The 17,413-nt window shown below is 48.6% G+C and overlaps 2 protein-coding genes across 4 annotated transcripts in view; one reads left to right on the top strand and one right to left on the bottom strand.

The window, feature by feature from the left end:
• LOC135241878 (leucine-rich repeat-containing protein 28-like) overlaps window positions 1-4,557 on the bottom strand; it is a 28,016-nt gene extending 23,459 nt beyond the window's left edge. For 2 of the 3 annotated variants that reach the window (XM_064312627.1, XM_064312629.1), the window contains exons 1-3: window positions 4,399-4,557; window positions 3,210-3,461; window positions 1,741-1,781 (exon numbers count right to left, since the gene is read on the bottom strand). In XM_064312627.1, coding sequence (XP_064168697.1) covers window positions 1,741-1,781; window positions 3,210-3,377 — 209 coding nt within the window. In that variant the 5' untranslated portion in view covers window positions 3,378-3,461; window positions 4,399-4,557. Of the gene's footprint in view, window positions 1-1,740; window positions 1,782-3,209; window positions 3,462-4,285; window positions 4,362-4,398 lie in introns of those variants that run through there. The other variant, XM_064312628.1, reaches the window with a different exon arrangement.
• The window catches only part of ttc23 (tetratricopeptide repeat domain 23), a 17,381-nt gene continuing 3,343 nt past the window's right edge, over window positions 3,376-17,413 (top strand). The window contains exons 1-10 of the mRNA XM_064313777.1: window positions 3,376-3,424; window positions 5,295-5,310; window positions 5,697-5,868; window positions 6,312-6,435; window positions 6,745-6,904; window positions 7,550-7,678; window positions 12,081-12,252; window positions 12,750-12,855; window positions 13,868-13,995; window positions 14,971-15,120. Coding sequence (XP_064169847.1) covers window positions 3,376-3,424; window positions 5,295-5,310; window positions 5,697-5,868; window positions 6,312-6,435; window positions 6,745-6,904; window positions 7,550-7,678; window positions 12,081-12,252; window positions 12,750-12,855; window positions 13,868-13,995; window positions 14,971-15,120 — 1,206 coding nt within the window. The remainder of the gene's footprint in view (window positions 3,425-5,294; window positions 5,311-5,696; window positions 5,869-6,311; window positions 6,436-6,744; window positions 6,905-7,549; window positions 7,679-12,080; window positions 12,253-12,749; window positions 12,856-13,867; window positions 13,996-14,970; window positions 15,121-17,413) is intronic.

Raw genomic sequence — 17,413 nt, 5'->3', positions numbered from 1 at the left:
AAGTCCCAGACAGTGTGATCAAACAATGGCACATACAAGAAGAAATTCCTTACGGCTCTGAAATCGGCAAGGCACTGAACTACAAGTGCCTCTTAAATTGCTTGTCACTGTGAATTTACCAGTGAAGCAACAGCATGTACTCTGTCCTAGTCCAGGTGGTTTTGATGACTGTCAGACGACTGGGTTTTACGACTGATTATCTTGTGACCCCTAGTGGACATGAGGCAAATTGCACATATCCGGCACCACAACACCGATCACAGCAAAGGCCCAAAAACCACAATGTAAAATGAAGTCTTAAAAAACATATTTCAAAATACTCATTTTTTCAATGGGCTGATATTAAACAGCCATATTTTACAGAAAAATATACAGAGGGTTCCTGAGACAGTCAATAAAGGTGCTTGCCACAAATGGAAATTGGGACCATGTAGCCAAGCCATGGACTAACAGAATATTCAAGACACAGGTTTAATGGACCAAAGGTCAATTAACCTGTGATTTATGACCAAGTGAAATCAGAATTATTTCATATTGTTCCCTGCAACATATTCTACAAAAGGAAGAAAAAAAGAAAATGTATGACTTAGCCACATCATTTTCTTAATTAAAGTGGGAACACTATTTCTTTATCTTGATAGCTCAATTTGTGGTTAACATACTGTGCAGTCACGTCTCTGTTCATGACATTTTAATAAGAGCGCTCCTAACCAATCTGATTCACCTCCAAGTATACAGTATTTGCCATTTCTAGATTACTGGGGTGGAATTCCAACAGGCGTGTCAATTCAATTCCTCTGACAAACCCAAATCAAGACCCAGGCGTTTCCAACTAGGCAAATATACGGACCGTGAGACCCCCCCGGTAATGATGAAGGATAGAAATCTCCACTAACTAGATTTCTACTCCACTGGAGGAGGGTTTTTTATTAAACATCTCAATTAGAAAATGATTACTATTCTCTCGGCGCGTCACGAAGTCTGCGGGCCGCCGCGCCCCCAGCCAATGGCGCGCGAGCCTTGCGAACCCGGCCCAATCGGAAGCTTTAATGGAGCGGTGAGGAGCGTAATCGCTCTCGGCCCGTCCGCCACGCTTCGCCGGGCCCGGGCCCGACGCGGGGGACTTTTACGAGGCGCCCGGCGGAGCGGAAAGGAAGAATGGGTTTATCCACATCATTTACCGCGGTAATTACCATGAGGAACTGCACTGCGCTTGTCACTGCTCACCGAGGGAGGCCGGCATCGGGATTGGGCGCAATGAAGATGCTCTTTTGTATGGAGTTTGCATGCGCACCACGGCGCATAGCTCACGAAGAACGCTGAAAATGTTCTGTACGTCAACACAGGCAAAGGCGTGGTCTAAGACATGCATGTAGGGATGTCCAGACATAATCCCGACATTCCTAGTGTCAGCTGTGGCTGGGAGTCCAGCTGGGCAGTGTATAATTTGCCACAGCACCGCTCATGGAGAGAGGGTTTTGGTTCTTAGGCCTTATCTTCTACCTCACAGCTCAACAGCGACACCTCTGGTAAGTATAAGTATTCACCTACTTATTTCCCCAATTAGTCTTACTTACTGTCTTACTTCCCCAAGCACTCATTAGTCAATGTACTACTTCAAGCATTTCCTCCGAAAAGTGTGAAGACAACGAACTACATAGTTGAGAAGAAGTAGTTTGCTAACTTCACACTTTTCATTCAAATGAATCATTAGAATTCAGCATGGGCTGGGATACTCACAGCTCAAGCAGGTTTGGAAGCTTCTGAGCAAGATTTTCTGGCTGTGGGAACACATGGTGACAGAGAACAGCACAGGAGGTTAAACACACACATTGTGCTTGTTTTACAGAAGGGTAATACATAAATGTGGATTTGTGGAATTAATAATGTGAGAATGAAAGATAACGGGTAATTTTGTTCCAGAGGCCATAACCAATACATTAATATTGCTACCAGCTAACAAAGCACGCGGTTGTGAAGGTGACACATTAAATAATTATTGTGCAGTAATTTTCTATACTTTTCAGTGAATTATAAAGACAAAGAATCCTATCATACCATGTTTTACTGTTGGCTCCATAAGCACAATTTGCAAAACAGGGCGTAAAACATGAATGCAAAATGATGAATATTTTCCTCAGAATGCGGTGGAATCAATAGATCACGTATAAGACATCACAGGGTCAACTGGAGAACAGAAATAATACAGTCAAATTCACCAAACTAGTTTTTGACAGTAGCCTCGGCAAAATGAAAACATTCTCTGTTGTCTACAGTTGGAAGGATCTTCAGAACCTCAGAGCTGTAGCTGTGTTTCTGAGTGCTAAGGACAAAGCCATTTACTGTCACCACTGAGGTGAAACAAGCAGGAGGCCGACCCTGTGGAGCTTTCTATTAAAATCTGGACAAAAATAATTAGCATCATCTATTACTGTGTCATATGTGTTATAATACTGTTATATTTTCTGATATGTTCTCATGTGCTCTAGAATAGGCAATACATTATATCCCTAAATCCACATGAAAAGTCCTGTGTTTAATAAAACAAGACATTTCACATTTCCCAACACATTTTAAAATATCATCTTGTCAATATTATAATTTTAATTAAGGATTTATTCAAAAACAAAGGAGATAGGCCTACCAAAAACCTAACTACAACCACACTGTCACTACACCTAAAGTTGCCTTGCAAAAGAATATTCATCACCCTCCCTCCACAACAAATAGAAACATTAATTTATGGTAACGAAAAACCATCAAATTAAGATGTTTTTCATGGTAATATACAATAGTTAGGGAGCAGGGCTTGCCAATCAACGTTTGTGGGTTCTATTCCAAGCTGGGGGGCTGCAGTTCTACTCTTTAGCACAGTTCTTAATTTCAGTGGGATCAGTAAAATATCCAACTGTACAAGTGGATACTATGAAAAACAAAAGGAGCGCATGTCAGTGGATGAGGGTGTCTGCTAAAAGCTAAAATGTAATGTTATGAATTATCTCGGGTCTGCATTTGCTAGAACCTTTCCCTAGAGACATATTTTCACACTTCTGGTCAAAATCCATAGAACATATTTCTTTTACATGATAAGTTTGAAAGTGCTTATAAATGCTATAATTGACTTAATTTTCTGAAAATACATATTTTTGTGGCCCAACTTGCGCCTTGGTTTAAGATCAGTCGGAGTGCTGGAGTTGGTGGCCTCTCACCAGGGTGGTGAGTGAGTTCCATTTCATGTAGATCCTCTCCAGGAAGTGCAGGCCCTCGTCCCCCAGCAGCTCGGCGGGGAACATGTGCAGGTTCCTGTAGTTGAGGAACAGGTTCTTCCGTCGCTGCTGCTTGGCTGTGAATATGGCCTCGTACACTTCCAGAGCCATGGTGGCCCCTGACCGACGCGCGGTGTCACCCTCCCTCCGCTTCCACCGTCAGTGCATGACCGGTCCTGAGAGTCACAATTCAATCTGAAACCAAAAACAAAAAACAAAAACGTACTGGCAGAATATTTCTGTAACATTTAAATCTACAATATTAGGCTTTGCATTACACCTACCAACCAGCCTATTACAGGTATTTAAAAACCACCTGTGAAACAACCTGCATTACTCAAACTTGCAGGATTGGTTACAGTTCTGCTCTTCATTCTTCACCAAACAGACATTTTAGAATTTTGTTCCAGAATATTTAACACCCTGTAAATATAGCCTTAACCCTTTAAGGTGTAAGATCACAAATATGTGATTTCAATGTTCTTAAATGAACATTCTAGTGCTGTTGTAACAACTGCTACCAATAATTGAAAGCAATGCAGTTACAGAACACAAAACATTCCTTAAAAAAACCTGCTCTTCAAAGGGTTAAGTGTTTGAAAAGTTTTTCACAAGTTTATAATATAGTTAGGTAACTGTCTTACATAACAACATGTGCGACGTGTATGAGGTTGTGTAGAGCGGACTTTTGAATGTACTTCAGTTATTTACTGGTCAATAGTAATGTTCAGAATAAGCACACGATAAGGTGTTTTTAACGTCAAGACACATCATACGCTATCGCACACCAATATTGCAATTTGCTACACACGACTACCTGATCAATACGGTCCAATGGTCATAAACTGGCCTACGTGCAACATAATTTTACTCCCAACTAGTTAGCTATAATGTTTTCTGTTCAACTAAAAAATAGTTGGAAAAATGTAATTACAAGGTATAACACTTTGTGATAACATTTTCATTTAATAAACAACAAAAAACATTTCTGCAGCACCGAGCTTACAAATACATCTAACATAGCTTGTGATCGCAATTTTTGACATTGACAGCCCAGGCAGACGTTTTGGTTAGCTTGTTCGCTATTCTAATTGGACAACGCCGTGTAATTCAAGAAGCAAACTTGAAATACCTGCTATGTGATCTTACAGCATCCCGTGTTTGCAGAGAAGCTCGCCAGCTGGAAAACTTTCAGACCTATTACAACACCCACCTGCAGTTTATTTTACTGTTGTAAAGGAATTTTCTCAGCTGCCATTCGTCCAGCGCAGGGTTGTAGCCTACGTCATATTACACGGCACCTAAAACCCAATTTCTCTGGTTATTGTAGTTCTTTAATATCCGACTTGGTTGTTTAATAACACGTGAAAGGTTGCCTACAGCGGTAACGACTGAGAAAATATCGATCTGCTCCGTCCCATCTGGAATTTCCCAGTGGCACCCCCACCATATTTTTAAATTCAAGTTTTAGCGATTGAGACTTAGCTAAGTGAGGACTGGAGATTGTTCCATTTGCACCAGCAATGAAGATAAGATCACCAGACTGTCCAAAATTAATGTATATTGTGTGACAAGTTTAAGAATGTAAGCAAATTAATAGCATAGACTACTTCCTCAATACAACATGCAGTGTATCTGAAGAGGGCAGCGGAGGATGTAAAGTGTCTGATATCCCTACGGATTTTACGCTCCTCCATAACCCAGAATCCACCGCTTTACCTAAGACGGAAGTATAGAGAAGGATTCTTGCCTTGGTTCTTAACCCTCTTTGGACCACTAGCTTGTGTTCATGGCGCGGTCGTGAAGAAATACGGTCAAAAGGTCCTCTTGATAACGGACCGCTGCTTAAAAATACCGCGATGTGTAACGGCACGGCCTGGATTGGATAAGGATGTATTATTCATGAATCGATGGCAAGAAAACAAACGCCCTTAGCAACGAGTGAGCTTGGGGAAGCCAGTGTAACTTCGGAACGATTTCACTGATTCTGCAGCTAGCAAAAATGAAATCTTTTCATTTATCCGATAGTAAGAAGAAGAGAATCGTAAGTGCATTGATGTCACTTTGAAGTGTTTTAACTAAATTTTGATTTCAACTTGCAATTAAGCGCCGTAGGCTACTGTATTATGTTTATTTTTGCTTTTAGTCTACTTGATATGATATTATTGATTGTTTCGTTTATTGGGTCTAGTTGTTTTTAGGACCATAATCGCAATTAAAGACTATGATGTCTGTTTGGGAGTAACATAGGGATGATGACTGTGGCGATGTGCGGCATGGCCTTGGATCAGAACCTAGTCTCGTCTGGATGGGTCGGATACAAAAAGTCCATCCAGATCACAACGATACACGTGATTCCTTCCCGCGAAGCTCTTTTGCACAAAGCATAATTGTGAAAATGGCTCACAAAATCCCCTCGGTACTTCACAGAACCACCGAAAGCAGCAGCGGAGGTTCGGGTCGGTCAACGCATAGCGAGAAAGGGCTGAGCTCTCATCTTCACGGAGGAGTTGGGGAGATTGTGGCCGCCGCATTAGCTGGTCCTCAGGAAAAACTTGCAGAAAGTGAGAGAAAAGCTCAAACATTCGTGGAAAATCAGCAGGTAACTTACACACAATGTCATTTGATCGTTTGATTCGATTGCAAGTGCAGTTCAGATCAGTTTGACCCATATGTGGAACGTTGTATTGGAACCGTTTCTTCTTGCCTGACTTGTTTACATTCTGGACAGATGTGACTGCAAGTGCAATCTGTCCGTTACCGTCGCAGCTCTTTCGACACAAGCAATGCCGGAAGCACTGTACTAAAAAATTGTTAACAGTGCTCCTGTGGGCATAGTGTTCTGCCTTCAGTTTGTTTGAGCTGAGCTCTTCATTAATTATTTCTATTGCATACTTTTAATGGACAAACTCTGGCTTGTGCCACTAAGCGTTTGAGTCTTGACATCTCGTACCTCCAAGTCTGCGCTCGTAAGGTTCCCTGTCAGGCAGGTGTGTGTTTGCGCTCGCCGCTCCCAGATCGCATGCCTGCTCTGTCCCCCTGCAGTTTGACGCAGCCATCCAGGAGCGGGCACGGTGCGTGGCGCTGGCGAGGCTGGTGTACGGAGAAGGGCACCTGAGGCTGGCGGAGGCGCACGCCAAACTGGCCGAGGGCTACCTGCAGCTTAAAGGTGAGGCTCTCCTGGTTATGCACACCAGACCAGTACGCCCAAAGAGCTGCTTCCTGTTATATACCATTACTTGAGTTTTGAGAAAGTTTCATGAAACCTAAATGGGCGGAGCTAGCGAAAGCTGTCAGTAACTTGCTGATTTGAACCAACTGTTGATTAGGAGCGCACTATATTTGGATTGGTACAAACGTGTCCGTGATCGACAGATAAGTTGTAGCTCCAGCCATTATGGGGTTAATTAAAGCTGACTGTTCTGTCAGCTGTTGGCAGACGAAGGCTCCACCCTCACCGGCCTCCATGTTATTTCAGGGTGGGCAGCACAGGCCCGGGAGCATTCGGGACGGGCCCGGGACGTCCTGCATCTCTGTGGGCCTGGCACCGCAGAGCAGGGAGGGGAAAAGGCCCAAACGTTGAGGTGCCTCCTCTCTGTGTATCACACGCAAGGACAGGCTGCCCTGACCCTGGGGGAATATCCTTTTTCGGAGACTTCCGTGTCGTTGCCCTGGAAACGATGGAGTGGTGTGTCATGTGATACAAGGGTGTAGGCCTGCTGCGGTTTCCAAACAGTGGTCCATGCAGCCTACCTATTATCCCTTTAAGGCGTGAGATCACAAATATGATTAGAATATTATTAACTGAACATTCTAATAATACTGATGTGACAATCACCACTGGTAACTGAAAGAGGTAGAATTTTAGAACACCGACTTTTGAAAAAACATTCCAAAAACACTTACTCTTCAAACGGTTAAATCACTCTTCTGTACTCTGCTGCAGGAACTCTGTTGAAGATCCTGGTCAGTAGAGTGTGAAGGCATCAACAGAATATCTGTTACCGCTTCACACATTTCATTTACACTAACTCATTTTAATGTAAAATTAGGCGCTCGCAATTAAGCAACACCGAATGTAATTTAATAACTAGAAAGATGTTGAAGAAAACAGGAACCCCTGTTTTTGTTTTTCTCTTCTCTGCAAATCTTATCTATACTCATTTCTAGTGACTTCCTCAAAGACAGACTGACAGGGGGCGATCACATAACATGCTCTCCAGCACAGGTTCCATTAGTGAATGGTAAAGCGGGTTCAGAAAAATCCTTGACCCCAGACCAACTCTGGAGGAAGCAGAGGCCAGCCTGAAGACTGCAGAGAGGATCATGGGAGACCTCCGACGGCAGGAGGGCGCGGCCGGAGAGGAGGAGACGGCAAAAACGGAGTTTGAAATCGCCACCGGTTTGTCCAGGTACAGCAGCTGCAGCGGCAGTGCTGGGAATCCACCTGGCAGCGAAGCGTCGCTACTATTTTTAAAACTGGGCGCTCGCGTTGCATCAGGGATGCTCTAACGTTACATTTAAACGATCCTCGCGCAGTACGCGCCAGCTGGTTTTTGCGGGACGCACTTTGATATTTAGCAGAAGCGCCTCGGTGTCCGTGTCACATGCCCTTCTCCATTTATCTCCTCTGACTGCTCCGGTGTCGGGTTCCGTGTGTGCTGGTTTCCCGGCCTTTGGCACCGGCTCGTCCGCCGGGCCCGCTCCAAGTTAACGGCACTGCCAGGCATTAACGCCGACTGTTTTTAACATCACTTTTCAACAGAGCCTTTTAAACACGAGGCCCAGGGGAAACGTTGGGCCTTTGGTGTTTAAACTTGAACGTTGTGGAATAAAAAAACAATTGCTAGTCATGCTTTGACCACTAGAGGGTACTCCAGCACAGCAAATTCACTCAGTAAACCTGTACCATGGTTGAGCGTAGCAGAATAATGCATTTTTATATTTAGATTTACAAAAAATAATAATAATACTAGATCTGAAATACGGCATATCTTATATATGTATTTCAAGTTTTATTGTGAAAAAATTGTCAACCATAATTTGTCGAATTGAAGAAAACAACATTGTTATGCAATATCACGTGTGTTGACCTCTAGGTGGTGCACACTGTGCCTTTTCCAGTATGAACATGTCGATGAAATCAAATTTCAGATTCTCCTTTCTTATGATATCTGTGCCCTGTGCGCTTTGCTGAACCTGATAACTGTCATATCTAAAGTCAAGGTCAGTGGTTTCACACGTTTAACCTGAAGAGCGTTTTGCGAGGCCTGGCCTTTCTTTCAGCCCGGGTGAAAATGTGCATGCGATTGAGATAATGTATGCATAAATGGCAAGCAATCAAAAATAGAGTCTGTGTGGCCCAGCCAATCAGCACGGTAGTTGTATAATGTTCCTCATTATATATGGGTGCAGTGGATAAAAAACAACGTATCTGTCTGCGATCAGGGGTTGTCTGTGCACAGTTATCTCTTCTCAGTTAAGTGCACGGTCGTCACCGGGAGCGGGCGAGGGCGATTGTGACGAAGCGCACGAGGGCAGGCTCTGACGCGGGGCGCAGATTCACAGATCTCTCAGTCCCGTGAAGGCCTGACGCAGTCCGCTCTGCCTCGACGCATCAGACCGTCCGTGAATCCGCGAAGCGACGACCCGTGAGCACAGCGGGACCGCGCAGCCGCGGTCGAGTCGCGGGCGGGGCCACGTGCCCTCGCGGGACGTGGGGCGGATGAAAAGCTCTCGGCGTCTCCGTCAATATTTTACGAAGCTCTCTCTCTCTCGCAGACCTTCGCCGCCTGCCTGGCTGCGGTTTTGGCAAATTATTGACTCTGAGATCACAGTCAGGAAACATCAGCCAGCCGTCCCGGCAGCCGTCAGGTGAACCGGTGACACGTTCAGGAAGAGATTTGCCCGAGAAAATGGTCGTTTGTTTTTCAGTGAAGTGCAGGCTGAGAACTACTTGGGTCTCAATTGGGTGCTGATTTTAAGGTGAAAACTAAAACCAGCAGACCCTGTAGCTCTCCAGGACCAGGGTTGGAGACCACTGCTGTAGGTCTTTTAAAAGAATCGGTCTCTGAATTTTTGTTGTGATATACTGTACAGTCACCTGTTAAAACTACTCTATACCAGACAAACCGAAGGCGAGTATTCCACCGAACCTGTTGCGGACACTGGCAGCCATTGTTTGTCATTCCTTTAACCCTCATTTATGAGCCCAATGGCGGGGGGGAGGGGGGTACCTGTGGCTGTGAGAGAACGCGGCTGAGCCGTGCGCGAGTCGATGGAGCCGCCTGCGCGAGCGCTCGATAACGCCCAGGTCTGTATGGATCCGTTTGCCTGCTTGAGGTTCAGCCCAGGCTGGGGCCTGTCGCACGCGAGGAGCCGTAATGGCTGGCAAAGAGCCGTGATGGCTGTCGATGAGAGGAAGACTGCAGCTTCTGCCTGCCAATTAGCCTAGAACAGCGGAGCGCAGAAGCGAGCAGTAGACGGAAAACTAACACCCTGTCATGTGACCCGTTTGGCTCCGAAGAGGTTGTCGCGAAAGAATAGTGTGTAAGCTATTAATATTCTCAGGCAGATGTGTCTTGTAAGAGATTACAGGAAGTGATGTGACATACCACAGATGTGTGTTTGAGTGCATCCCAGTCTTTATGAGGGTTTTGCCAGTGGTCTTGGCTCTTTTAGGCAGCTTTTTCCAAATTTGAGATGCATTGAAAGAGAAGTCCAGCAGCCAGAAGGTAAAGCAGATTCAGCCAATGAGAAAAGGAACCGAAAACATGACCACTGTGTCACGGTTACGTTCGTGCGAGCGGTTTGTTTGCTCTTTCGGGAGAGCGGTGTAAAGCGGTCGGACGTGCGCGGTTGGCAAAAGCTGGTTAAATCCGCCCCCGTTGTTTGACAGCTGCGGCTAAGCTGGCGCGGCGTGGCGGAGGGTAACCCTTTGGGTCCGGCGGGAACGCAAACAATGAAGCCGTCACGCGGCGGTTCCAAGTCCAGATGGAAACTTCCTCTACCTCATCGACGGGCATGGAGCCCAGCGGCTGGTTGGCCTTCAGCGTTGGCACCGGGCAGCAGGGCCCTCGCAGATGCCGTGGACTCAGGACACAGCATTCCTCTGCAGGCAAACGGCGGCCATCTTTTACTCGGTTACTGATGACCACCGCAGCTGAGTCGCATTTGAGGGGAAGCGATTCTGGAGATGTAACCCTCAGAGGGTGTGGTTCTTTTCCACTTTGGGTTTACTGACTAAATGAGGATGTGGACGTGTGTTTTTTCAGAAGTATTTCACCCCATAAGTGCAGGGCATTGTTATCTAATTATGTACATCTGTAGTCTGAGGTGTGGTGTAGTGGTTAAGGAGCTGGATCTGCCTCACAGAGCTTGCGAGTTCAATTACCAAGTCATATCTGCATATATTATGGTAATTTTTGAAAAGGATTGCAACTAATTGCTCTGGGGAAATACATTGGGGAACATCCCCTCCTAGTTCATAGCAGGTTACACCTTTCCAGGTGTAACCATGAGCAGGTGTGCACTGATGCTGTGCAGCCTAATCGCATGTTGAACAGCCCGGCGAATTCTTCCACTCAACGAGTCAGGCACGCGCAGACCAGCACGTGATGTCACTGCAAACCAGGCGTCAATGGGGAACAGTGCAGATGTGTGATTTAATTTTACTGTGGCCAGAGATCCATAAACATCCTGTCCTCTGCTCCCTCTTGCCTGTCATCGAGTCCTCTGTGCTGCCACTTGTTTTCGTTCTGTATAACAGTCCAGCTATATGCGCGTCTATAGGTAAAGATTCTCTGTAGGCAAACACTTATGAATTGAGTGAAAGACAGTTTATACACACACACACACACACCCAGAGTCATGTGACCTGGATGATGCATAAAGGGGGAGGAGTTCGAGGGCCTTGCATCATGATGGAGAGCAGGCTTCAGGCCATCTGTTCACTCACCAAAACCCACAATGCCCCTCCCAGCTAAACCGCGATTCTGATGAATGCACAAATATGGCTTTATTTTCGGGAGCAAACAAAAGCGTCCAAATGACTCTCTTTTCACGATGACAGAAGGCAGCGGAAAAGGACGATTGGTCCGCGTTCCTCCCGCAGGCGCGGCGGATTCGCCGGGCTCCCTTTCACTCGGCGTGGCGCGCGGCGGTGGCGGTGGCGGCGGGTGTCCCGTCAGGCCCGATGGCGAAACGGGCCCAGACGCTCCCTAATGAAGCCGCTCTGTGTGGGGCGGGGGCGTAATTCAATTTGTAGTCCATTAGGCGGCACAAATCCCTCAGCGGAAGAGGGGGGGGCGGGGGGCGAGAGGAGGAGGGAGGAGGAGGAGGAGGAGGGGTGGACTGCGGCTGAGAGGGATTGAGAAAAGGCTTTTCTTCTCCTCTGTGAGGTCACGCCTGCTACAGTCGCCGGCTTTTAGCCCTGAGGGGGGGGGGAGTGCAGGCGGTCTCTGGGGTCGGTCTTTCTCAGACCGCCGGTCGGCCGTGTGCACAACCGAGATTCTTATTCTTCTGTGGAGGTCACTCTCATTGTTATTAGCGTCAAAAAAGAACGCTGCTCTATAATCTGAGTTATTTTATGTGAATCAGCAGATGATTACAAAGTACAACCCACACTCTGTCTCAGTGCTAGAAAAACATTAACCACACAGACGGAGAAAAACATTCAAAATGGATGTGCTTCACTCTTATGGAGATCATTAGCTCTAATGTATGTGTGAATGTGACCTCACCGTATAAGGATGTGTAGAGGCAGGTGTCGTAGCATCAGGTATCTGATGACGGGCGTGTCTCTCGCCGCTCCAGGCTGTGTCACCGGCAGGGCCGGCCAGAGGAGGCGCTGTTCCAGTGCGAGAGGGCCCTGCGGCTGGCCGAGGGCCGACTGGGCGTCGGCGATGCCTGCGCGGTCTACAGGGACATGGCCGCCATCGAGCAGGCGGAGGGACGGCTGGACAGAGCGATACGGCACCTGCAGCAGGCAAGGAAGCGCCTACAACGCAGTGGGCGAGGGCGGGGCGGGGTGGGGGGGGGGGGCCGGGGGGTCAGAGCGATACGGCACCTGCAGCAGGCAAGGAGGGGGAGGGCCTCAGCTAAAGGATAAAACAGCAGTGGCCCACCTTAGAAACTACCCGCAGCCCCGCACTTACAAAACTACAAACGGTTCAAATCGAAGGTGGGGCACTGCCATTTTACCCTTTAGCTAAGGCCCTAGTGCTGAACTTAAGGAAATGGCTGAACAGGGAGATGATGTATCAAAAGCAGAGTCTTACAAATGGATTATGAATTATGGAGAAGGAGCAGTGGAAGCTGATAAATAATGCCGTGTCATGTTGCTCAATCCGTGCAGCGAGGTTGAAAGAAGGAGCCGGTGCACGTGATGTCACAGTAGACTGCCACGTGGTCTCTGGAAAGGGGCGGAGTCTGTCTGCTGGTCTAATTCTGGGGAGCGGGGGGGGGCGGGGCTCTTCCTCGCAGGCTCATTCGGTGGCTCGGAGCCGGGACCCCGGGGGCGTGGAGGAGGCCCGCATCGCCCACAGCCTGGCCCTGGCGCACTCCACGCTGCGCGAGCCCGGGCACAGGGGTGAGTGCCACGCACTGCGCACAGCTGCCATTCCCCTCTGAGAGCGGGGCCCGCTTTCATAAAGCGCTTCATAGAGCTGATCTGGGATCAGGCTCCCGCTGTCACTGTATAACCTTATCCATTAAGAGCGAAAGGGCGAAACTGATCCGAGATCAGCAAGGCGCTACTCTGAGATGCTTTATGAATACAGCAAAGCTGTAGCGTTAAGAGTCTACCATAGAGTAAAACCCCTTTCTGATTAAATGGGTATTGTTTCCACTCATAGGGATATGAGTCTCAATGGGGTAAGTGTGGGGCAGTAACTATGGTAACTCAAATCTCTTTCTCTTGGTAACTGAGACTGAAAGCACCGGTAGTGTCTGCATAGTACTGAACTGTCGAGACTGCGTTGGCAGACAGGATACACCTGACTGCGCTGTGAAAGACAGCGAGTACACGCATGCCTGCGTCAGACGGCAGTTACAGCGACTGCCGAGACAGGCGGATGACACCGTGCCTGGTACAGCGGGGATTAACCGCGACTGCCTGCGTACAGACAGCGATACACCGCGATGCTTCAGACAGAGATTACAGGATGCGTGACAGACAGGCGGATTACGCGTGCGTGTGTAAGACAGCAGATACACCGCTCGTGTGTACAGACAGGCGAGATTAACACCGCGACTGCGCTGTGTACAGACAGGCGAGATTAACACCGCGACTGCGCTGCTAAAGGCAGTAACGCATGCGCTTGTACGACAGCGAGATAACACCGCGACTGCGCTGTGTGCAGACAGGCGGATACCGGAGCGCTGGCACGCAGTTAACACCGGACTGCGCTGTGTAAAGGCAGATACACGCCTGCGCTGTGTCAGACAGGCAGATGAACGTGCTCGCTGTGTAAGAGCGAGATTAACACCGCGACTGCCGTGTACGCAGGCATTACCGTGCGCTGCTACAGACAGGCGAGATTGACACTATGCTGTGACTGTGCGATTAACCCTGTGCTGCAACTGTGCGATTAACCCTGCAGACACAGCCCTGCGCTTCTTCGAGGAGAGCCTGGGGGCGTACTCGAGGATTCTGGGACCCCAGGACGCCGTGACCCTGTCCGTCCAGGACGACCTCTGCCACCTCCTCCTGCTGACGGGCCAGCAAGAGGTGAGAGGCCCGCGGGCTTCATACTGCTGTCTGACACGTCTCCATATGTCTCCGGTGGTTTTAAATGGCCTTCACTGCTTCTGTGCCTGTGGTGATGTCATGAGTGAGGTGGGGGAGGGGTGTGCTGTGTCGTCTGTAAAGGCTTTTACATATGGACACCAGGGAGAGTAATGGGGATCCAAATATAGAAGAGAGACAGCGTCCGGTCTAGTCACGACAGTCACGATACAGGGTGTGTCATGACATAAGGACTCTGATACTGTCTATATTGCAGTATGTGCGTCAAAACTCACTAGAATCTCTGATTGGCTCCTAACCGCGTGTCTGTTATATGAGGCGTGGGGGCAGCTTGCTGTAAAACGCATCTCTCGTGTACAGATGCGTCTCCCTCTGCTGGGTTAACGATCTCTGCCTTGGCCCGGGGCGTCATCGGGGGGCCGTATCGCGGTTTTAACCGCGGCAGACGCGCACGCTGGCCGGCCTCCTGCCTCTTTATGCCACACGACGCCACAGGAGCAGCAGGCGCTCGCTTCCGCAGACTCTGATGAATCCAGTTCTGCTAAAAATAGAGACCGCAGCGAGCGAGCGCACATGTGCGTCTGCGTGAGTGGCACGGGGTCGAGCGGGGTTTGGGGGCTTGCGTTTTGGGGTAGTGTGTGTGTGTGTGTGTGTATCTTTGTGTTTGTGTTTGTGTGTGTCTTTGTGTTTGTGTGTGTGTGTGTGTGTGTGTGTGTGTCTGTATGTGTGTTCATGTTTGTGTGTATGTCTGATCATGCCATTACGTATGTTGCAGTGTGTGTGTGTGTCTTCTTTGGACTGATTACCCCTCCAGGATTCAACAGTGATGGATCCCTAAGTGAATAATGCAGTTCACTTATTTTTCACTGAGCTTAATGGTACCAGATAATGAACAGCAGGTTTGAGGGTAAGTGTGGTGAAAACCCTGAATGAACCCTGCTCTCTCTGTGCTCTCAGAATGCTGTTAAACTCCAGAGGGAGTCCCTGGGTCCGAAGAGCAGCGCGTTCGGTGACCTCAGCCAGGAGGTGGCCGACACCCTGCAGCTGATTGGAGGGGTGGAGATGACCCAGGGGGACATGAGGCGGGCCCACAGGACTATGAGCAAGGTAAAGCAGGCTGCCACGCCCCTTACCGTGGTGAGGGTGGGGCTGGGCTGGGCTGGGCTGGGCGGGACTGGGCTGGGCCTGCCATTACAGCAACAGTAATAGATTTCATCCGTGCAGCAACTTGTAAACAAGGATACAAGCAGCTCAATGTACCCCACAGTACAATACAAAAGGAATACATAAATAAGGGTGAAATATTTACCTGCACTAGGTCAATTACATGGGCCAATCACCACTAGCACAGGAACACCTGGCAGCCAATCAGGAAGAAGTGGAGAATGAAGTGGCCTGAACTGCAAAATGGGCCAGGCTACAGTTAATCATTCTGTCATGGACAAAAATGGGAAGACAAAAAACAAAAACTCTCCAGCGGGGCACGCGACTTAGTCTGTACGGCGGCCGATTCTCACGCCGAGGTTCAGGGTTCGATTCCCGGCACGGCACCTTCTGAGCTGTGGTTCCTTCTTTGTCTGCTCTTACTCTACCTGTCTGAGTAAAGCAAAAAATGCCAAAAGAGGGCAGACGGTCCATATTCTTTCAGAAGCAAAATATGTTGTGTTTTTAAGTTTTAACTGTTGTTGTCCTGTGTTTTTATCTCCGGCAGATCGGAAGGTCCAGGTGTGATTACAGGCTGCGGCCCGCGTTCTCAGTCACGCAGCGGCGTTGTGTTCTTTTTTTGGACCAGCCAGGGCCCTGCTGTTCTGGCCGAGATAGAAAAATTGCTGATAGCTGCCAATTATAGCGAGAGAGGCCAACCCCAATTATTCCGAAAACCACGCCGCGTCCTCGTTAGAGGAACTGACAGGCGACTTCGTGAGCACGGAACGTGCTGACTTTTTCTACGCTAAAAAGGAGGCTTTTTTTGAGAGAGAGCAGGTGCATTACAAGTGCATGTTACCACCAGTGTTAAGCGTTACCTCATTTTAAGTGCCCGAAGTCTTTGAACAAGAATGTCTGGCTGCTGTTTGATAAAAATAAAAAAGACTTCATGTGGTAAGAGAAGCGAAAGGACCCTTCCCACATAGAAAACTCCTTGTTTTGAACTGAGTCTTAGTCATCATTGAGCTTTCACTAAGACCTGAACTGAATGGGACATGTACCTCTTTGTGTATTTGTTAAAGCCCACAGGGGGGAAAAAGGAGACCATGTAAAGGCTCCTGTTAAAAGTAGGCCCAAATAAATAAACCGCCGTCGCTGGGCCGGGCGTGATTAAGCCTCGCCGTCGCCTTGGTAACGCCACGGCCCGTGAGAAACACGGGCGAGCGAGGGCGCTCAAAGGAAGTCCGCCGGCCCCTAGGTCTCCGTCAGCGACGGGCTCCTCCTACGTGCCAGAATCCCGCTCCGCCACACGTCAGACTCCATTTTTATGCTGCCTTTGCCCTTTGAGTGGATCATTTCTGTGAAAGAGGGGGGAGGAGGGGGGAAATGTCCCAACGAACTCAAATATCACTGCGGTGAGAGGCTCTTAGATACCAGCAATAACCCCACTGTAAGCTTACGGGGCTTGTTGCTAAGAAGCCCTGTTATTGTTTCTCGGCAAAGGGTGGGGCTCGGGGACGAGGGTGGGTGGGGGGGGGGCGGGGATGGGCAGTGTTGGGGGGTGTTCAGAGCACCCCTGTCTGAGTCACAGATCCCACGCTCCTAACTGCCCGGAGCCAGCGACCTTCCCAAGTTACTCCCGTCGGATACCGGCACAGCAGCCAGATCAGGTTCTTTCGGCCGTAAGCATGACAACAGCTGTCCGAGGGGAGCGCTTTAGACGAATCAGAGTGAGGCCCCGACGTGTTGCCGGGGGAGATGGACAGATGGGGGTGAGCCACAGGAAGGCACAGGAAGTTTGGTTAAGAGATTAAAGGTGATTAAAAGTGGCTGGACCTCTGGGAGGGGCTTCTCAGTTTGAGCCCCTGATGGACGCTCCACAGTTGGCTGGTGACAGTGATGGTTTCGATCTCCAGTGTACCGTCTTTCACACAAGCGTGAGTCCTCTGGCCAATCAGGCGTCTGCAGTCTGCCTGCACCAGCTGCGCGTGTGGCGTACACCACTGACACAATTACTGCGCAGCTCAGCAAACAAAGAGCAATGGCCAGCTGCACACGCCAGAGGACATCTGCGCCACTCGCATATGCGGCAAGCTTTTCGCCGATAAATCCAGTTACAAATACAACATGGCACTCGGAAGTAGGGCTGGGGAGAACCGAAAGGAGATTAAGAACTAGAGATTTTTAAAAAATATTCTAGGGAATTGTTCCTAGGGTGAATAAACATGTAGCAGTAAAAAAAGGGGCTCAAAAC

The sequence above is a fragment of the Anguilla rostrata genome, chromosome 16 (genome assembly GCF_018555375.3).
Source record: "Anguilla rostrata isolate EN2019 chromosome 16, ASM1855537v3, whole genome shotgun sequence".
Lineage (NCBI taxonomy): Eukaryota > Metazoa > Chordata > Actinopteri > Anguilliformes > Anguillidae > Anguilla > Anguilla rostrata.
Note: the sequence above shows the minus strand (reverse complement) of the source record. Positions and strands in the feature narration are given on the sequence as shown.